This window comes from Protopterus annectens, chromosome 1.part0, assembly GCF_019279795.1.
Source record: "Protopterus annectens isolate FY-2018-M chromosome 1.part0, PAN1.0, whole genome shotgun sequence".
NCBI classification, from domain to species: Eukaryota; Metazoa; Chordata; order Ceratodontiformes; family Protopteridae; genus Protopterus; species Protopterus annectens.
This window is the reverse complement of record NC_056725.1, coordinates 1201393778-1201417243: the sequence shown is the minus strand read 5'-3', so window position 1 is coordinate 1201417243 and position 23466 is coordinate 1201393778. Positions and strand designations below refer to the sequence as shown.

At 39.4% G+C, this 23466-nt stretch overlaps 1 protein-coding gene across 3 annotated transcripts in view; it reads left to right on the top strand.

Moving 5' to 3' along the window:
- Window positions 1-23466, top strand: part of EP400 (E1A binding protein p400) — a 3509270-nt gene that overhangs the window by 2103644 nt on the left and 1382160 nt on the right. For all 3 annotated transcript variants that reach the window (XM_044065578.1, XM_044065569.1, XM_044065563.1), the window contains one exon: window positions 19098-19256. In XM_044065578.1, coding sequence (XP_043921513.1) covers window positions 19098-19256 — 159 coding nt within the window. The remainder of the gene's footprint in view (window positions 1-19097; window positions 19257-23466) is intronic.

Sequence of the window (23466 nt, the reverse complement as noted above, 5' to 3'; positions counted from 1 at the left end):
TTCTTTTTCTTGCATTTTTCTCAAAAATCTTTGTTAGTGTACAGTTAGAGAGGAAATTGTGACTATGGTTGGCAGAGGGACCTCCACAACCAGTGATTTGCAAGAATCTAAACACAATTACAGAAACTGTTAGATCTGCTAATCGTTTGTTCCTAAAACCCTCCTTACTTGACTTTCTTCATTGAATACACTCTCAGAAACCCAACATCTGAAGCTCCTTAATACAAACCAAAATGGCGGAATCCTCAGACTCAGAATTGTTACTCTCATCTGAAAAGAAGTTCAAGAAAAGTAGGCCTGAACAATTTGCTACCCAGTTTGATTTGTACACACCTGTTGATGCTGCAGGAATCCATTGTATGTCTGATTATTATCAGGCTCCTGCTACTTTAACTCTACTGGAAACTGGTGTGGCGTCTTGACTCTTGCACATCTAGGACTGTTCATACTGATATGGTTGAGAAGGGGAACTAAGGGTGTTGATTTCAGCCGGGACAGGAAGGCTGTTCCTCAAATCCTTGTTAGGGAATAGGTCGGTGGTATTTTGATCTAGATCTGTCAAGATTCCGGCCTGCCACACATTAGAAGGACTGACATCTCCCCTAAGAAAAAGAAACAAAAAAAAGCATGTTTGTCCTGATTAGACATCTCAAAAAAAGGCATGGGTGGAAGTGAAATTCCCACAGGGCATATACATGCTTCTCAGAAGAGACCACGTGAATCTTCATCTGAGGAGGAATCTGATTCAGATGAAAATTCCTCAGCATACTTATATGTCTGTTCTGCTGGTTAGCTTGCTTCTGATGATGATGCCCCCCCCCCCCCCCCCCCCCATTGAGGAAATTTATTTTGGAGAAACTAAGTGATGAAACATTTTGACTGGGAATACAAGCAAGTGACGGTTGTACAGAAAATGTGCTTTAATTTCCTGAATGTAGTGGCACCTAAGCCTTCCCCTGTTCCTCCAGTCTTTGAGGCATTCTTGGATGCTTTTGCATCTACTTCTAATTTTCTTGGTTCTCTTCCTCATGCTTCCAAGAAATCTGGTTTTATAAGACACCTGAGGACCTTAAGTTGTTCTACAAAAGTCCTAAAGCAGATTCTACTTTTTCTATTTCTACTGACAAACCTACTAAGCTTCTTTCAGCAAGTAATGTTTTGCCATCTGACAGAGACAGTAGGGGCCATGGACAGGTATGGTAAGAAAGTTTACACCCCTAGCACTCTTTCCTTTACTGCTTTAAATTACTAGATTCAACAACAAAATACATTTTGTCCATTTTAGGGGATTTAAATCAGATTATGGCTAGCCTTAAGTCTTCTGACATTATGTAACAAGTAATATCTGGCTACACAGTTGCAAGACATTCCATTAATTGCAGCTGTGATGATGCGGAGGCATCTTTCAGAGATGCTGAAACTGGAGTTGTTGTTAGAAGATTTGCACACAATCCCCTAGAATTTTGAATCCAGTCTTTTGGAATCCCGCCTTCACAGTGAACTCTTATGTGGACCTTCTGCATTAAACTGCTCAAGCCTTTGCAAGAGAAGAGAGAAGTTATGCAGGATTTTACAGATTTTTCTCATGTCAGGACTTTTGTATCAAAGAAATTACCCAGCTAAGACCACTTCCTTTGTTCACTGGGATCAGAAGCCCTCTTAGAGGGGCAGGAAGTAACCTAGGAGGAGATTTCATGACAAACATATTTGAGTTTCCAAACTTGAAAAAACTTTTTTTTCCAGACTTTAGTCTCTGCTTGATTATCTGCTTCCCCCTCCCTCCTTTCTCAGTCCAGAATTCCCTTGTCGGAAAGTCTGATTTTGTCCCTTTTGGCCTGGGAATTCAACAGTGCAGACAAGTGGGTATTATCTGTTATTCAACAGTTTTACAAGATGTCTTGGAGGGAATTTCCATCATTGAGGGTAACACCCCTCCCCCTATTAATCAGGTTCACCTTCTTCCCCCTTTTTTGCAGGACCTACTGAACCAGGACACCACAGAACCGTGACACACAAGCACATAGGAAAAAGGCTTTTTATTTAAGACATTTTCTGTTCCACAGAGAAGTGCACACTTGGATGCCTATTCTGAACCTAGCCCATCACGACACCTTTATAGAAGTACCATCTTTCATGATGCTTTCACAGCAAACTCTACTTCCTTTTATCATTTCCCAAGCATTTCTAGTTTTCCTAAACTTGAAGCATGCATAGCTGCATATCCCCATTCATCTTATTTGCGGGTAATTCCACAGATTCTCTGCTTTTTCATCTCACTTTCAGTTTTCTGCTTTACCCTTTATCTACCGCTCTCAGGGTTTTCACAAAGTGCCTCTCCCCAGTCATTAACTATTACAGAACATACCCAGACAGCCTTATATAGACTTCTCTCAGGGTACCCTTCAATTGCATCAAAGTTTCAGTTTCACTTTCACTTCTGGAAAGACTGATTCACCCTCACTCCCCAAAAATCATCTTGGATGCCCTCCCAGGATCTGAGGACATGCTTCAGGAGACAAGAAAACACAACAGTAGAAAGTCATGTTTCTCCAAATGGAAAAAGATTTTTCTATCTTGTGTCTTAAGAAAAATAACCCCTTACAGAATTGAAATCCAACTGTTCCTTAAGAACATCCTTCACTGAAATTCATCTAGGAGGGTCTGTGTGTGCGTGCGTGTACATATGGATTCACTTTATAATCTCGAAATACTGAAATATTGAATTTCAGTATCTTGTGACTATATAGCCGAAAAATCAAAAACCCAAAATTTTAAAACCACGAACTTTCAAACCACAAACGTAACGCAAACAAAACACTACACGCAAACACACCTGCTGACACTACAAAAAAGCAAACCAACAAACACAATGAAACTAAAACACACACAAACATTCTTGCTTAAAAGCAGGGGGGGCAAGCCCGCCTGCACCCCCCATTGGGGGGCTGTGCCCCCCCCCAATTATATATACTAACTCCGAGGTCACACTAAACACACAAACACGTAAAACTCACCACTACACACACTCGCATACACTAAAATCCTTACCCAATACCCTTACAAAAACAGTACTTACTCAAACCCCAGCCAAATCCACAAACTGCATGTCACATACGCAAACACATAATGGCAAATGCGACATTTCCGCATTCGCTGTTATGCAGTTTCGCATAACTGGACTTTTGACTTTATAGTCTAGAAATACTGAAATTCGACATTTCAGTATTTCGAGATTATGAAGTGCAACTGTGTGTGTGTGTGTGTGTGTGTGTGTGTGTGTGTGTGTGTGTGTATTTATATATATATATATATATATATATATATGTATATATATATATATATATATATATATATAAATGTGTGTGTGTATGTGTATGTATATATATATATATATATATATATATATATATATATATATATGTATGTATATATATAGATTCACTTCATAACACTGAAATATCAAAACACAGAAACTCTGAAACTTCAAAATCTTGAAAACTCAAAACACTGAAAACACATATCATACATATACTGAGTTGAAACAACATAAATCATAGCACATACACCAAGTGTAATCTTGGAGTTGATATATTTAAGTAGCAAGGGGCGTGTGTGTGTGTGGGGGGGGGGGTACAGACCCCCTTGCTTACACTTGGTGGAAAGTGCTATGATTTATGTTGTTTAAACTCAGTATATGTACAATATGTGTTTTCAGTGCTTTGAGTTTGTGTTTTGAAGTTTCAGTGTTTTGGTCTTCTGTTTTATGAAGTTTTCTCATTTTCAGTGTTTTGAACTTTCAGTGTTATAAAGTGAATATATATATATATATATATATATATATATATATATATATATATATATATATATACGTGTGTGTGTGTGTATGTATCAGTTGTTAGGCTGATAGATTTGTAATTCTGGTCTGTGGTGGGGCCACACTTACAATTGCATCAAAACAGCTGTGCACCACTTCCATGGAACAAAGACAGTTGCTACACTCAGGTTGAAGAGGTTGAGGAATGGGTCCACCAGTACTTGGATATTGCTATTAATTAGGCAACAGGACCATGCTAGGCTGGTGGCATCAGGCCTAGTATTGTGGCGTCCTACATTTTTACATGGTTTGGGGTTGCTGTATGATGTCCAGCAAGCACTACAGAATCCTTCATTAGCTGGTAAATTTATTTGATACGCATGTTCAGAAGAATGCTAAGGTTGTCAGGGAGAAATAAGCAGGAGTTCCTCAGTCTTCAGCAACTTTTTAAGAACAAAGGAGCAGAGTCACTGGGTTCCAGAAACCCCAAAGAGTGTAAGGGGAATGAGTCTTTCAAGTCCCATGGGTTGTCCTAAGAAGACTCTGTCACAGTCAAACATACTATATAAATCCATTAAATTAGTCATTTTTATTTTTTAAACATCTTAATTAAAGCATCATGTTTTAATCTGTAAGATGGGATTACTTACATTAATAGAAAAAACAGCTTCCATTGTTATTGTTCTGTGTAGTATATCTGGGTTTCTTGTCCTTTGGGGAGGGAGACAGCTTATTCTCACTGCATTAAGCAGTGTACAAGCATTTCAGGTGTGCTGCCTGTTTGGGAGTTTGTAAGTGTACCTCTAGAGGGCCTTGGTAGTGGAGCTGGCAAGGATTCATTGACACTCCCGTGGCAGCAGTATAACTCTACACCAGAGCCCTGAGTCTCATCGCTAGTCCCAAGCGCGAGTTATTTTGAGACTGAAGAAGGCTAAGGTGGATCTGGGCTGATCTGTTGAATGAGAAGAGGAGCTGGTGGCAGCTAAGAGTAAGCTGTAGGGAGAAAAAATAACTCCCTTTTGCACTAAGAATAAATTTTGATTTCCATTTTCTTGTAATTTCTTTTTGGTATCCAGTAACATTAAACTTTGGAAGGTCTTACTATGTCTAGACAATTCTGATCTTGTATCTCAACTCAAAAAATGACTTCCTTTGTTACAGTCATTTATTCCCTTCAAATTTATATCATGGTACTCTGTATGGAATTTTTAAAAACTGCCAGTTCATTGCATTCCTTAAGAACAGCAGCAAAAAAAAAAAATGCTCTATTCACTTTCCCATCACACCTCCAACATTTGCTGTGTGCTTGAGATGAGTCCTCAAGTCTGCTTGAGGTTTCAAAGTAGTTCAGCTGACACTTCCATACAAAATTCCTAAGTCTTCTGGACATTATTGCATACTTGGGAGCCTTACATATTTCTTCCCAGTTCTCTTTTCTAAATATTTTCTAACCTCATTTGATCGATTTGTATAATTATCATGCAGTACTTTATCTTCTTCTTCTTTCGGCTTTTCCGGGTTAGGTGTCACCACAGCAGATCACCTATCCGCTCATGATTGGCAGTAGAGTTTTATGGTGTCAAGTTGCCAGCCCGGCACACGCGCGCACATATATACACGCGCTCACATATATACACGCGCGCACATATATACACACACACATACACACACACACACACACACACACACACACCTAGGGCTAATTTAGAGTATCCAGTCCACCTATAGCATGTCTTTGGGATGTGGGAGGAAGCTGGAGCACCCGGAGGAAACCCACATGTCCACAGGAGGACATGCAGACTCTGCACACACACACACCTAGGGCCAATTTAGAGTATCCAATCCACCTATAGCATGTCTTTGGGATGTGGGAGGAAGCTGGAGCACCCGGAGGAAACCCACATGACCACAGGAGGACATGCAGACTCCGCACAGAAGGCACCCTAGCCGAGGATCGAACCAGAGAACCTTTTGCTGTGAGGCGGCAATGCTAACCGCTGCACCACTGTGGCCGCCCATCATGCAGTACTTTATATATCCTACTAATTAGACATTTTTTTAACAATAGATTCAGCGCCAGATGCCACTAAAATTCTACAAGAGTTTGTCCTTCACTTGGAGCTCCCCCAGCCCTTTCTGTTTTTCTATACTCTGTCAACCCCTGATAGGGAAAGCAGTTTATAACCTGCAGTCCAAACTTCTGCTTGGCATTATTTCAGTCTCATACTTTTTATTTACTAATGGTACCTCAATCCCATTGCCAAATCCAGCCCATCTTCCCTATTTTATATACACCTACGTGTGGATATACATATTTGGAAAATTACTTTTCTCTATTCCCTCACTGGCTTAGTTCTTGGAATACTTTCTGCTACTTTATGAATTTAATAATTTAGATAGTTATTGTTACTCTCCTAAAGGACTTGCACCCAAAAATCGTAGCCTTTTTCTCTTGACCCCCCTCCCCCCAATTTTATTATTATCCTTTTCCACTTTGATTTATAACCTTCTGGAATCTAAAAGTGCCCCTTCAAATCTCTGTAAGCCATTTTGCTCTATGTGGAGAAATCGGCTTGTTCCTTGCCTTCTTCCCCTTCCCAATAAATTTCTTCTGGTCTTTGTTAATTATCTTCCACAGCTTCTCCTTTGGTTCTTAGGTAGGTACTAGGCTGTCAGCCCTAGGGCCTATACAAGCCTAGCCAAAAAGGCACCCTGGCTTTCACCACCCAAGAAAATTATATTCCTGTGCCCCTGCCGAGCAGAGCCACAGAGGTGACCCCGGGGTGAATTTCCTATTTCCCATCCAGTCATCAAGATTTTTCTTGAAGAGTGCTAATGAGGAGCTTTGTTTGATTTCGGTAGTTTGTTCCAGAGTATGGGAAATCTCTGGGACAGGAATTTACCCTCCAGCATGTTCTGTTTATTGTGGTGACAAGGTTTAGGTCCCTAGAGCGTGTAGCTCTGAGGGATTGGGATTTCTTTAAGTGGAGCATGTCCAGCAGCTCTGAGTTTGACATAGCTTTGTATGTTAGCCAGAGATCACCTCTGAGTAGGTGATATGTGATGGATTAAAGCTGGAGTTTTTTGAGCGGTCTGCGTAGAATATCTGTTTGAGGCCGGTAATCCTCTTTGTGAGGTATTTCTGCAGCCTTTCCAGTTGTTGTAGATGTCTTGTGAGGTACATACCAAAAGGGGCGTTGTACTGTATAATGGGTCTAATGAGTGACAAGTAGAGGGGAACAATGACCTCTTTTTTTTCCTGGATGAGAAACCTTTTGTGATGAGGTGTGCCATGTAGAAGGATTTCCTGACTACTGTGGCAATGTGATTATCAAAGGAAAGACAACTGTCCACCTGTGTCCCAAGGTCTCTTATCACACTGTCGGTGTTAAGTAGACTACCACCTATGTGGTCCCTCATGGGTACAGAGTTTATACCAAAGGGGATGACAGTGCACTTTTTGGCATTGAGCTTGAGGCCATGGCTTTGACACCAGGCATCTTTCTCGGAGAGGTCCTTTTATAGGCTGTCCACATCATTAGGAGTTTCAATTAAGGCTACTAGTTTGCAATCATCTGCAAACTTAGTTAGCCAAAGACCTTCTGTGTACACCTGTACTTCATAAAAGTCGATACCAAACAGGAGAGGACCCAGGACTGAACCCTGTGATACTCTACATGTCACTGGTCTGAAGTCGGATTTGGAGTCTGCTACTTTCACAGTGTGGGTTCTGTCAGTGAGCCAGCTGGCAACTCATCTTGTGACATAGGGATTTATACCTAATTTAGTGAGTTTATCTTTAATTTTAGAGTGAGGGATGATGTCAAAAGCCTTGGCGAGATCTAGATAGGCTGTGTGAACCACCTTACCCTCGTCTACGGCTTTGGTGACTGCTTCAGAGAAGTCAGTCAGGTTTAGGAGACATGATCTGCCTTTTACCCGAACTGGGTGGGGTCCAGAGTTTGGAGATTACCAATGTCTTTGTTTATAAGTTGTATGGCCTTGCAGACCAGGCTCATTTGGCTAATAGGGCGGTAGTTCCCAAGGTCCGTGGTGGCTCCCCATTTGTGGAGTGGGATAACTGTCGCTGTGTGCCATTCAGTGGGCACAAAGCCTGAGGTGATGCTATGATTGAATGTGGTGCTTAGGTGGGATGCCATTTCATTCTGTAGTTCATGTAGAACACAGCCTGGGATGTTGTCAGGTCCCATGGATGCTGTGTTCTTGGCTTTGGAGAGTGTGTTTTTTACCTGTGCAGCCGTGATTACAGGAACTTTGCATTCTTCCGGTATAGAGATGGGCCCTTTGGGGGGGGGGGGGGGTAAAGTTAGCACTGAACCTATCTGCCAGGATGTTGGCAATATCAATTTGTTCTGTATATTTAGTGTCATTGTGCTGTAACTCAGAGCAGATCTGAGTGTTGCCATTGAGATTCTTAACATAGCTATAGAATGCTTTGTGGTTGTCTTTAGAATCAGTGGCAATTTTGTTTTCATAACTAGCTTTGGAGGATTTTATAAGGGATCTCAGCTTCTTACTGAGGCTGACCAGGGAGTTCTTCCAGTCATGGGATTTTACTCTTTTTTGCAACAGTTTGTTTATGGCAGGGAACCACCAGATTGGCTTCCTTTTTTGGAGGACAGCATCTTGTTTCTGTTAGGGATAGCACGATCCATGCACTCGTGTAAGTGCTTATAAAGTGCATTTGTGTAGGATTCGGCAGTCATACCTCTATTGTCCATCTGCATGTGTGTTGTGAAGTTTGCCACTTCTGTCTTAAGAAGCGTGAAGTTGGCTTTGGAGAAATGTTTTTATGGTGGTTTCTCTAATGGGGGGTGGGGGCGGGATGTGGATGTCTAGGCTGATTAGCTTGTGGTCGGATCTGACCAACAAGGAATTGACTTCTGGTATGGAACACCGGTCTCCCATGTTGGTAATGACCAGGTCTAGGATATTGCTGCCCCTGGTGCGGGTGTGGATAAGTTGATCCAAGACGCTGGAATTTATGAATTCCATAAAACGTTGAGCAAAAGAGTTGGTACATGAGTAGTTTTCCCAGTTAATGGTGTGGTAGTTGAAATCACCCATTATTAGGGTGTTGGGTTGTACCCTAATATTTTCCAGTGTATCAAGAAATGAAGAGTGGGAATCCTGGGGCATGGTGGGGGATCTGTAGCAAGTTACAATTTGGACTGCGGTCTTGCCCAGAGTTAGTTGCACTTGGATAATCTTGGATGCATTATGCTGAGCAACTAGCCTGGAGATGTGGATATCATTTATGAATATGGACATGCCTCCACCTTTAGTGTGTCAGTCCAGGTTAGGTGGCCGAAAGGTGTGGTATAAATTATAGCCTGGTAATGCAGGGGTGCTCTCTGGAGCCTTGAACCAGGTCTCTGTCACTGCACAGATGTCTCCATTTTAAGGAGTGCCTCGAGTGAATGCATTTTAGGTTTAGGCTTCTAGCATTGAGTAACATTACCCTCAGATTTTGCTTGCTTGTACCTGTTATGGTGGTGAAGTTGTCATTTGAACCTTTGGTCGACAGAAATATATCTAACCTCTATAATATAGGAGTAAGTGAGGTAAAACATTTTCACTTATTGTATCTTAATATCTGTATCCATACCCATAATCAGGGGTTTCAAGCTTCTCCGTTTGTTGTCATCTTTTATGTTTAGTTTTTTTCTCACATATTATTAGCTACCATAACAAAATCACTTTTAATTCTTTGACATAAATATTTCATCTTTTATCCCCACAAATATGGATATTGCTGAACCAGTTCATGTGTGGATATATAGTTTACTGCTGTAGCCTTTGTTTTATCTTCATTAATTTTATGCCTCAGAAACTGTCTCAAAATGTTCCACAACACCCAAGTATCTATACATTACATACGTTTGGGGGGAAGCTGCTCATCACTCTGTCTGTTGGCAGTGACCTGTTCAGAAGCAAACACTTAGCCTGGAAAATTTACTAATAAAACTACATTGGGACTGTCACCTGTAAAATTATGAAGCATTGTATGGAGATAAGCTTAGAGTAGCTAGTTTGCCCATCAGACGGTAGTAATACAATATCTTAGCACATCTAACATCTGCCCTTAACCCTAGAACCCCCCTCCCTAGTCCTCTGTAAAGCCTAGTCCTTAAACTATAGCAGACAACCCTAATGCAGGTCTAGACAACATGGATGTGTAAGTTGAAAAATGCCTCTTGTGTCCAGCTAAGTGGATACTGGTATCCTGAGACAAGTGCAGCACTTGACTCATGTTCTGAGACAACTATTTAATCCTTAAAGAAGCTAACAAAATAAGCAAGAGGTGGACATAAACAACTTCCTTGGAGGCAAAAATATTGTTTACAAACAGGATTATCAAAAACACACAATACAAAAAATGAAAAAAAAAGAAAGAAAAACACCCACCCACAGAAAATACATCCTCCACCTCCACACATTCCTCTCACCACACACACAGCCATCTCATGCTGAAGCACATAAAATGAACCTTCCCAGATCTCAGTATGGAAAAGAAATGATTGATTTTAACAATTGACTTCATTTGTGGTGTCATTCCAAGGAGATTTAATATCTGTCAGCCTAGGAGGGCATGGTTAACAGACAGTGTTGCTTTGCCAAGGATGGTCTGCACCTGTTTCCCCTGGGCTTTCCAATGTTGGCTAAAACTTTATCTACCCTCTTAGAGCTTTTTTTTTTTTTTTGCAGTGCCATAAAGGCAAACCTTCCAACGTAGCAAAAAAAAAAAAACTCAAAGCTACCATAAGGTGTTACTGTTCATTGCCAGGAGCTTAAAAGAAACTCCACACCTTACAAGCTGTCCTCACTCTGGAGAATGTAGACATCTGTGCTGTACAGAGACTTTGTTTTAAGCCACAGAAAGTACTGTGGTAGTGCAAGGCTACAGTGCCTTCCACACATTTAGTCAAACAGCACAGACAGAGTCTGAAGGTGGAGGTGTCTCGATCTATATCAGAAACAAATATACCTCCAGGTTGGTTAAACAGGATAATGTGCCAGAGTTCATCCAAGTGCAAGTCACCAAAGTCCCCTTACCATGTCTTAGCTATAACTGTAGGTCACCATCTATGTCCAGAGTATCTCATAACTCATACCTAGACCTACTGGAGACACCCACCATCCAACCAAATACCCTATTCATAGGAACTTTAACTGTCTCCCTATAGGCTGAGAAGCATACACAGCCTCAATCTCACAGGCACAATGTTTTCTGGACTTTATCTGGTCCAGGGTATTTGTGTTAATTGTGTGCTCCAACCAGACATTGAGACACTGGATCTAGTACTCAGCAACATGGGGAAGTGCTGACTCCCATGTCATGTCCTCACTTTTCAACTACAGCCTCAAAACAGTTTACATAACAAGAGATGCAGTAGGTATCCCTCTTCACAAGGGAGGACCAGCAACTGACCTCAGAAGCTATAGAACCATCACACTGACAAGTCTAATATGCAAAGCCATGGAACAAATTATCATGAAAATTACCATCAAGATGTTGCCAACCTACAGACACTGGACCCATCCCAGTTTGGCTTTTTCAAGGAAAGGTTTTGTCTATGTAACTTGGCAAACTGCTTTGAGAGTGTCACCAAGGCAATAGACGAGGGGGGGATGACTGTGCATACTGCCTACCTTGACCTGGCTAAGGTGTTCATTACGATTCCCCACTCCTGTATTGTTGACAGATTAAAACAATAGGCATAAATTTATACATAACTTGCTGGATTGCCAGCTGGCTCACAGATGGGACCCAGAAGACAGGATTGGTGAAACCGCCACCACCAAGAGACTGGTCACCAGTGGAGTACCTTAGGGATCCATTCTAGGCCCGCTCCTGCATAGCATCTACTTCTCAAAAGTCAAAGCTAATGTCAGGGTCTCTGGTTCACTAGTTTTGCAGATAACTGTAAATTGCAAGCTATCATAGATTTCCCCATGACATTAACATCCTGCAGGAGGGCCCAGTGCAGACAAATGACTGGTGCCGAAGTCAGTTTAAACTCGATGCCAAGATGTGCATTGCAGTGCCCCTTGGGAAAATATCCACACAAGAATATTACTCCATCAATGAAACATCTCTAAGAGTTGACCTGATAATTGGGGATCTGGGACCATATGTAGACAGTAATCTGTCCTTTGACCAACACGCCACCAGGATAGTAAGAAAGTTATTCATTGTTGCACAACTTATTAGTAGTCATATGGCATCCAGGTTAAGGTAAGTTATAGTAACACTGTGCTCGGCCCTTCTCAGACACATCATTGAGTACAGTGCTCCATTCAGCATATAACTAACCAGACATTTGCTAGAGAGGTTCCTCACTAGATGAATCCGGGATACTAAGACATCGTCCAGCTCTGATTGCCTTAGGGTCCTATCTCTATACTCAGTCTCTTACAGGTTACTGAATGTCAGTATGTGACTGACATGTAAGGCAGACTCAGTTCCAGCCCTGATGGGTCTTTTGCACATCTGCCAGATGAATAGCACTAGAAACACTAGATCTAAGGATTTAAAGTTTGCCTGTAGCATAAGTAGAACACACATTAATGAGACTAATATGTGTCTCAAAGGATCCCTGTGCTGTGGAATAGACTCCCCATCCATGTGAATCAGAGTTCATCCCCTGACCCTGTTTAAATGTAACATTGACCATTGGATGGGAAGTTGTAGATTCATCCATTGCCTGTATCTATGGCTTTACTGGACAGAGGCACACAGGTGGTAAAATATTACCTAACTAACACCCCCCACCCACACAGACACACACAAAGCCCTTAGCCACTTCCGGACTAACATACAGCTCCATATGGGGGCACATTTGGGTTGTCTTCCATGGCTATGCTTATAAAGGCCCTGGTGGTCATTAGCCTGGTATATACCTATGAAACTATGTCAGGGAATGCCAAAGCTTCCTTCGCCCTACTCTAAAAACCATAGCCATCAATATTGAATGCTTTCTTTGCATCAGGATGCACAAACAATAGCAGTGTTTTCTTATCATTCTGTTGGTGTTGTCAGATGTTTGCCTCCCATCCACAAAACCACATTGATCCATATCTATCAATGTTGGTAGCATATTTATCATTTTCTTAGTGTAGATATAAACACTTTGTAATTATTTTTTTTCAGTAAACATCTTTATTAAATAGTCACATACGACATAGATGGTCTTACATTTGTGTAAATGAAAAGCAAACATTGACACCACTTTGGTTGGAAACGTTGTACATTACAGGCACCATTTAAACAGCTGTAGTAGCAAACATTATACATCACATCTATTCAGTCTTTGTCAGTTAAGAATTATATGGCTTATTCAAATCCTGCCTCTTAAACTTTGTTCCTTCTCTGTGTATATTGTTCCCACAATTCCCATTTTTTTCTTAGTAGTTTGCTCCGTCCCTTTTCTAAAGATCCTAATTCCAGATATTTTATCTCTGTTATTATATTCACTACTTCTAGTAAAAGTTGGTCTAGACTTTGTTTTCCATTTTCTAGTAATTGTTTTTTTGGCAGCCACCATAATTAGACTCAGCAAGGTTTTCCTATGTCTAGGTATTTCTGATTTTGTATCATAGCTCAAAAAAATCATCTCCCCAGTTAATCCAATCTGCTCACCCAGCATCTCTGGCAGAGCGGTTTGTAGGAAATCCCTAAAGTTTCAGCTCATTACACAACCAGAAAATATGTTCCCAGCCACCTCATTCTTGCCCATCACACCTCCAACGTTTGCTATCCACCTGAGGAAAAATTCTTTGGAGTCTACTTGGGGTATAAAATACCTTTGTAAACACTTCCAGGAAAAAATCCTAAATTTTCTGGACTTTGTCGCGTATTTGGGAGATATACCTATATCCAGATAAACTGAAGAACCAATATTCTTACACGGAAACTCGATCAGTCCACATCAGTCCAACCAAGGAACTTCTCAAATATACCATTTATTAGACACACAATTCACGATTGTAGACAAGTTGACCTAGGTTTCGTCTTGAACTTATACAGACTTCATCAGAACTAACACATCATGCTGAAACCACTTCCCTTTATAACACTCCCAGGTTAATTGATTAATTACACTCCCACAAAGTTAAAGACACATACCCATCAGACCATACATATGCCTAAAAGCATATGTAAGCTAAAACCATAATAAAAACATACTATAATGTTACATAAAAATAAACCTATAAAAATATGTAAGATAAAATCAGTACAAAATGAATAATAAAATAATTTGATTTGTTAATCCAACTATATAAGTTTATAAAATGTCTAGATAAAAACTAATTTTATGGCAGAAATTTTAGCCCAGTATATATCTTAACTTTAGTAATGGGGCTAAACTAATATGGTCATTAATTCCAGGATAACTACTGGCATTTAACCTTATTTGCCACTTAGTTTCACTAATATCTAAATGTACATCCAATATATGCCCTTGATTGTCCTTAATAACTTGTTGAATAATACAAAATTGGAATTCGTGACCTAAATTTATCTTAATATGTCTTGCCAGTGCATTAGTATTTTTCATATGCTTAATGTCCAACAAATGCTCCCCTAGCCTTTCTCTAAATGTACTACAGGTTTTTCCTATATAAAACGCCGGACACTGATTGCACTTAGCTAAATACACCACATTTCTGCTATAGCAATCATAATGTCTATTAATAAATATAATTTCTTTCCCTAATTTAATCCTATTTCCTGATGTAAGAATATACTTGCATTTATTACATCTGCCACACTTAAAACTCCCAACCGGCCTACAAGACCTAGATGTTAATTTTAACTTACTGCCCTCTAATAGTTTTTTAAAAGATCTATCCTTTCTATATGCATTAATAGGAGAGGCCCTTAATTTACTATATACACTAGTATCTAATTTCAATAAATCCCAATTCCTCTGTATTATCCTCACCATAGATTCCGTGTCACAGTTATATGTGGTTATAAAAAACAAACCTTCCTTGATTTTATTTTCCTTTTTCACTTCAAATTCAACCAACAACTCACCTATGTCTGTACCATTTTTTAATATGGGCTGATAAATCCCTCCCTTTCTTTTATCTATAATCTCCACCTTAATAGCTTGTACCAGGGTCTCGGGGTAACCTCTTTTCAAAAACATTCCTGTAATAAAATCTAGTTCCTTTTCAAAATTTAAGTAGTTATTAACCATTCTGGCAGCCCTGACCATCTGCCCTTTAATTATAGCTCTTTTCTGGTGGTCAGGGTGTCAGCGCTAAGCAATATTTTTGGCATTCCTAAAATTCACAAGGGTCTGATTGATGTTTCTTTCAGACCGATTGTGGATGGTAAAAGGAGTAAAACTTGCTTTATAAGTAAATATTTAGATTTTCATCTCCAAGGGGGGTTAAAAATGTTCAATTACATTACTAAGGACTCATGGCATTTTTTATCCCAAGTAAATGATGTGAGAATAGGCCCTTCAACTATTTTACTTACTATTGATGTTTGTAATTTATATTCAGTGATTCCTAATAATATTGGGCTAGAATGGTTGGGGAATCAGCTAAATAAGATAGGGTCATTTGATCAGGATCAAATAAATGTTTTTGTATCCCTTATGGACATGGTATTAAACAACAATTTTTTGTTTTTTGAGGGCAGTTACTATAAGCAGGCTACTGGAGTAGCAATGGGGGCAGCGTGTGCCCCCGTTTATGCAAATTATGTTATGCCCTATTGGGAACAAGAATATGTGTTTCAAAGTGATTTTAATAAATTCATCCAGAAATATATGCGATTTTTGGATGATATTTTTATAATTTGGGATGGTGACATTCAGAGGTTGGAAGCATTCCTGGAATATATTAACAGTTCGGTCGATTTTTTAAAATTTACCTTTGTTTATAGTTATACTGAAATAAATTATTTAGATGTCCATTTGACAGTTGATAACAATAAAAGGAGACTTATATCAAATATTTATAGAAAACCTACCTTTTCGAATTCTTATTTGGAATATCAGAGCTGGCACCCTGACCGCCAGAAAAGGGCTATAATTAAAGGGCAGATGGTCAGGGCTGCCAGAATGGTTAATAACTACTTAAATTTTGAAAAGGAACTAGATTTTATTACAGGAATGTTTTTGAAAAGAGGTTACCCTGAGACAAGCTATTAAGGTGGAGATTATAGATAAAAGAAAGGGAGGGATTTATCAGCCCATATTAAAAAATGGTACAGACATAGGTGAGCTGTTGGTTGAATTTGAAGTGAAAAAGGAAAATAAAATCAAGGAAGGTTTGTTTTTTATAACCACATATAACTGTGACACGGAATCTATGGTGAGGAGAATACAGAGGAATTGGGATTTATTGAAATTAGATACTAGTGTATATAGTAAATTAAGGGCCTCTCCTATTAATGTATATAGAAAGAATAGAGCTTTTAAAAAACTATTAGAGGGCAGTACGTTAAAACTGACATCTAGGTCCTTGTAGGCCGGTTGGGAATTTTAAGTGTGGCAGATGTAATAAATGCAAGTATATTCTTACATCAGGAAATAGGATTAAATTAGGGAAAGAAATTATATTTATTAATAGACATTATGATTGCTATAGCAGAAATGTGGTGTATTTAGCTAAGTGCAGTCAGTGTCCCGACGTTTTATATAGGAAAAACCTGTCGTACACTTAGAGAAAGGATAGGGGAGCATTTGCTGGACATTAAACATATGAAAAATACTAATGCACTGGCAAGACATATTAAGATAAATTTAGGTCACAAATTCCAATTTTGTATTATTCAACAAGTTATTAAGGACAATCAAGGGCATACATTGGATGTACATTTAGATCTTAGTGAAACTAAGTGGCAAATAAGGTTAAATGCCAGTAGTTATCCTGGAATTAATGACCATATTAGTTTAGCCCCATTACTAAAGTTAAGATATATACTGGGATAAATTTCTGCCATAAAATTAGTTTTTATCTAGACATTTTATAAACTTAGATTGTTGGATTAACAAATAAAATTATTTTATTATTCATTTTGTACTGATTTTATCTTACATATTTTTATATGTTTATTTTTATGTAACATTATAGTATGTTTTTATTATGGTTTTAGGTTACATATGCTTTTAGGTATATGTATGGTCTGATGGGTATTTGTCTTTAACTTTGTGGGAGTGTAATTAATCAGTTAACCTGGGAGTATTATAAAGGGAAGTGGTTTCAGCATGATGTGTTAGTTCTGATGAAGTCTGTATAAGTTCAAGACGAGACCTAGGTCAACTTGTCTACAATTGTGAATTGTGTGTCTAATAAATGGTATATTTGAGAAGTTCCTTGGTTGGACTGATTTGGACTGATCGAGTTTCCGTGTAAGAATATAGATATACCTATAGCCCCCATTGTCTCTTTGTGTATTGCTTACCCAGTCTCTCTTCCCAGTCCTTTCTAAGCTCCTCTGATTGATTCTGATAATTATTATGCAATATTTTATATGCTCTACTAATTATTGCTTTTTAACACCGGTTTCTGTTCTAGATTCTATTAAAAACTCTACCGGTGCTGGTCTTTCATTTAGGACACCCCTATTTCTAGTCTTTGCCTGTACTGCGATATCAGTCCTTGATAGGGAAGGCAATCCCTAACCTACAGTCCAAATAAATTCTTGGCCTCTTCCCATTCTATTACTTTTCCCTTTCTAGTTATTTGCTCCCAATACCTTGGTTCCTGTGCCAGTTTTCTCCAATAAATTCCAGCCCCCTCTTGCCCATTTTCTGTATCCCTAACCACAGTCATCCCTATTGGCAGAATCTCTCGTCTTCATTCTTGTGCTGGTTTAGTTCTTAGAATACTCCCTGATATTTTATGAATATAATACTCTGTATGATTTTCATCTTTCTCCTTAAGAGTCTGCATCCAAAATCCCAATTTCTCCTTATTTCTTGAGTTTCCTCCCTGTATCATCATCATTCCTTTCCACTCTGAAGAGCCTTAACTGTGTTGCTCTAAAGTCCCCCCTCAAATTGGGTAATCCTAGTCCACTTTGTTCTTTTGGAAGAATCAGCTTATCCCACTTGACCCTTGCTGTCTTCCCTTCCCAGAAGAAAATCCTTCAACACTTTTTTTTTTAAATTTCTATCTACTGATTCTCCTCGGGTTGATAAAAATATACCTGACCTGTGTAAGACTAAAGGGGCTAAAAAAAAGTAATTGTTTGTATCTTAGTAGCCATATCCATATAACAAAGCTTCCAGTTTCTCAATGTTTATATTGTCTTCTGTTTAGTCTTTTCCCACATAAGCACTTTGTAATTGTGATTTAAAATTGAAATGGGTCTGTATGAAACTGGGTCTAAAAAGGCCTGATAAAGCTCAAGTTGCTTATAGCTTGAAATAAAATATTGAATTTAATCTTCCCAAACCCAAAATATTGAATTTAATCTTCCCAAACCCAGTCATAGTTGATCAAGCTGTGATCTTTTCTGGTTGTATAGAGTCATGTTTTGATATGCAGAGCCTGCAGTCTATCATCACATTACTTTTGACATGGCAATGATCATCATGCCAGGTGAATACAGTTTCAGACAGAAAAGTCAGCTAGGTGTGCACCTGGTATGATAATAATTGCCCTCAGATTTGCAGATATCTTTCCTTATTGTTCCCCTTCCCATTTTGAGATTTCCACAGTACTGTTACACCTAACACTGGGTTAAGTTGCCAGGCTTTACTTTGCTGAAGGTGTTCAGGTTTGAAAACTTGCCCTAGAATTATTTTCTCATAATGTTTTGATTTTCCGTAATAATCCTTGCATCCTTCTGTAGTTGTAACTTTTGCAAGCTTATAAGATGTTGTATTGATGACTTAAGGAATCCATTTCACTGGATCTGTGTCGGTATCTCTCTCCCCTTTTTTCTTGTTCTTAAAGTATGATTTTTTTTCTTTTTGTTTTTAGTGTTTACCACCTGAATCTAATCAGTTTTAAAGTTGTCACCATGTTGGTATTGCTTTCCTTTTCTGTTACCAGGGTTTGAAAAAAATTGCCCCAAGAGTTTCTTGATTTTGACTACTTTTTAATCTAATTTGTTGATGCTGCAACAGAAGTATAATATCAGTGTGAACTGTTGACACGTATGACCTTATAATGTGTATTTTATTTACTGTAAAACTGATTTTTGCTGTTCTGTGGCATGAATGCAGGAAAGTAGATCTTTGTGCTAGTCTGCATTTGTGAAATTAAATCTTTTTTTCTTTGTTAGGCTTTAAATAGCATTGAGGGAGAGGAAGCAGGTCACCACAAACGCTTAAAAAACATTGAGATGGGCCTCACAAGTCGTGTTGTAACTGATGAAATGTCACCTGCAGCAGATGAGGAGGGGCTTTCAGAATTTGAAGAACTGGAAGCAGTAGTCGAACAGGTAGGGGCTATCTGTTTGTTTGGCGATGTGAAGTTACTTCACTTGTGTATTGAATTTTGTTCTGTAATCAAACCCTGCTGAACAACAGACAGTACTCTTCTGTCCTTGTGGACCCATTTATTTACATTTATGGCTGGAGTTCAGGGCATTGAAGAGTTATGCAGCAGCAGTATGCTAATTGTGAAAGAGGAAATGTGTATACTGCATAAAAAAGATATGATTTATTTTAAATTCATGTGTGTGTACCTTATTCACTGTTACATTTGTGATTTAATGAAGATATTTATATTAAAAAAGATTGCAAATATGAAGCTGGTTTCCTTACCGGTGTATCCTGATCTTCCGAGGGGGCATACAATGGCCTTTGGGACAAGGGGCATCTTGATTTTATTGCTGTAGCTTCCATCCATTATAAGATGCCTCATTCTGCATTAACTGTTTTGTTGATTAGGGGTGCTGTTGTAAGAATGGAAAACACACACATTCACTGTACTGGGAAGGCAGAGACACCCATCATCACCCAGGCCACGTTTCATACTTGGATTTTCATTGTCATATTCAGACTGTTTGTTCTTTGTCAGTGAGTCTTCATGAAGTTTTTTTCCTTTTACCTATGGCTTTAGATGCGCATGCATATGTTCTAATTCTGCATCTTGTAAAATGATCATAAGAGGTTGTAGCTTTTTCCAGTTCATTACTTTGTACTGTTTTTATGTGAAGTGTTTCTTGTTCTGATATTACTTGGACACATTTGGTTGCCTACTTTACTGTTGAAAAACAGAGACTATTGCAGCCAAGCCACAGTTTATCCTTTTCAAGAAATGTTTGCATAGCTGAAGCAGACCTGTGGGTATGGTTTATATGTTACTTCTGTACTGACAACTGAACGCATACTATGTTTCATTGTTTTGTTCTTTTTTTTTTCAAAAGGGAGTGTGCCCAGTCTTTATTTCAGGGAGATCTTCATCAGATGGAGAAGTCTGGACTGGCCAGACTTGCATAGCCGAGTATCTCTCCTCCTACCAGGCATCATCACCTTACACCATTGACATCTTCATATTCCTTGTATAAAGGCTAATTTATGTCCCATCATCTTTGGTTCATTCTTGTCATTTACATTGAGCAAGGTGTTTCAGCAGCCTGTTTGGTTGGGTCATAAAGTGGAGTCTAGGATCATTTGGATAAGTAAATCAGTTGGGGAAGTTCCTTTACATTTTATAGAGATTGTAGTCCTTATTTAGTTGATTTCTGATGGTTGCAGTTCTTTGGCTTAGTGCAGCGGTTCCTTGGGCATTCTTCTCCAGTATGGAGATAATAAGCATGCCATCCAAGAAAGGAAAGTGTTCTGTAAGTAACAGATTTCATGTAAAGGTGAATAACTGCTATGTATTCTTTACTAAATGCTGTCTGACGAATTTCAGTAACAAAGAGGAAACAGTATTGCTATTGCTCTACATGTAGACCGATGAGTTAATAGGTTGCTAGTTATACATATGTTGTAAAACGCCAACCTGCATTAGCGTTCTAATTGTAAATGCTTCATTCAATATCCTGCTTGCACTGCTCGTGCGTTCACCAGTTATAGGAACACAGAAATTGTATCACAACAGTACCCAGCCTAGTCGCAGTACTGGTTTTTGTGGCGGACACTGCATTTACCATGCTTTTATTATGTATTAAATGCTAGCTGGTCCTGAATTTTCCTACAGCTCTATTCCTTGTGGAATAACTTGTATTTTGTATGTTATGGTGTATTAAGGGCCAGCTATCCCTGAATTTCCACACAGTTTCCTTTAAAAGAACGTAGCTAGAGGGTTTGTCATCTCTACTGTATTGTTGATTTGAATAACTGCTGTGTCTGAACTGTATATCTGATACCTTTTGCTACTGCTGCGTAGTGTTAATATACTTTTCCATTGTTCATTGTAACACATTTTTCTCTCTCTCAACATATCTCTCCAGCTTGATTGTCCTATTTCTCCCTGTTATGACTGCTCCTTGTTGGAAACCCAGACCTAAACTAATTAAAATATTCCCCATTAAGGGAATAGGACCAAGCCTCCCCCCTAAGAACAACCATTAAAGGAATCAAGAAAGTATGTGTAACTGTTGCGTATCCTACATATCAGATTGTATTTGCCTGAAGTCCTTGCTAGGTGGTTTAGCATGCTCACCTGCAAGGACAGCCTGCAGCCTAACCCTTCTTATTTCTGTTCCCCACATACTGGCCCCTCTTCTAGCCCTCCGGTTTACACTGGACTCTCCCCTTTCCTCCCACTCTAGGAATCTGTCCTTGCAGAGCCACAGGTGTACTATAGCATTTGTTCACTAGATGGCAGCTTCTCCTTACAATTCCTGACTTATGACATCTTTACTTTTATTATTTATTATTTACTTTATTTTTTTGGTATCTGCATAAATCTATATTAAAGTTTTCTCTACTCCTCTTTCTCAACTCTAGGCTCACCCCATCCCACCAAATCCCTGTCCCCTGGACTCACCTTCAGCTATTAGTACTCCACAGATTGGTTCTTGTTCATCCTCAGCCTTCCCTCGGCTCTACCCGCTCCATTCGCCCTGCGGGCTCACTCTGCTCCCCTACCCTGCTCCCAATTCCCACCCGCCCCCCCAGTACTTCTACACTTATGCACTATAGCCACACCCATCACCCTGCCCCAACCAGTCACCTCCACCCTTCCATACCCACTTCTTATTCCTTCCCACATTCACCAACACTCTACTTAACCTCCCCTCTCAGTCTCCTCCCCAAACTTACAACTCTCTTGTCCTAGTAAACTAGCCAGTCACAACATACCTACTCTCAGTAACTTATTTCACTATGCTCTCAAAAGCCCTATCCTTCTCTATCCCACTACTACTTCTCCTCACTATATCCTGTATGTATTACCTCACTCAGCCAACTAACTCCAACCACACTCCATCCTTTCATGCTACAAACCATTTTAGCCTACCTGTCTTATATTCACACTTCCCAATATCTCCATGCCTATACCCCATACAACATCATATTCTCTTCCCTTATAAACTTATTACTCCTCACAAATATCCTATCCCTTCAGCAACTAACACATCCCTCATAAATCTAGCAAAGCTCTACCCTGACTCTAAGCAGACAAAGTGCCTGTCCAACCTAATCCTATATCTGACTTCCATTCTATTATCAGGAGACATACACCCCAACCCAGGCCCCCCTCCCCATCCCCCTCAACAGATAAATCCATACTACTCACCTCCTTAAATGCCCAAAGTATAGTTAACAAAATCCCTAATCTGCATGCCTGGCTTACATATAACAAACCAGACATCTTGTCCATCTCCGAAACTTGATTAAAACACCATATAAAAGATTCTGAAATAATACCACCCAACTACTTGATAATCAGAAAAGACAGAACCAACAAAAAAGGAGGAGGAGTAGCCCTTCTACACTTGTCCTCCTTATCAGTTACTCCTCATAACAAACCAACTCCCCAATTCAATAATGCAGAACTACTCCTGGCATTACTTCAAGTAAATAAACACAAACACATATGTATAGCCTCCCTCTACATCCCCCCCGGCGACAATATTTCTACACTCGAGGACATCCTCTCCTGGATTTCCAACAACATTAACAACGAAACTATACTTTTTGGAGACATGAATATCAATTGGTCCGCAATACAGTCTCTCACAAACCCACTTAACATTAACCTATGCAATTTTCCCAGCTGATCAACTCCATAACCCGACCCTCAAAAAACATTTCCAGTGGTAGGACCCTAGACTGAATATTAGTCTCCCACCCTCATTATTTCTCAAATAGTGGCACCCTGCCTGATTCCCTTAGTGACCACTTGCACACATTCACACATCGACTTGCCTCACCCCTACATCTTACTCATAATTTTATTACTACTCGCTGCCAAAAAAACTTCAACCCCACTACCTTTTCCAACTCTCTAAAAGCAGTCAACTGGAACACCCTAAAAACTCTACCTCTGGAACAAGCAGTCACCCACTTCAACTCACCTTTCTTAAACCTCCTAGAGCACCATGCTCCCATAAAAACAAAAAGAATAAAAAACAAAACTGCCCCTTGGTTAACAAAAAACACACTAGCAACTATGCACCTCAGAGGTAAAGCATGGTCATCATATCAAAAATACAGACCCCCCAGCTCAAAATGAATATAAAACACTCAGAAACA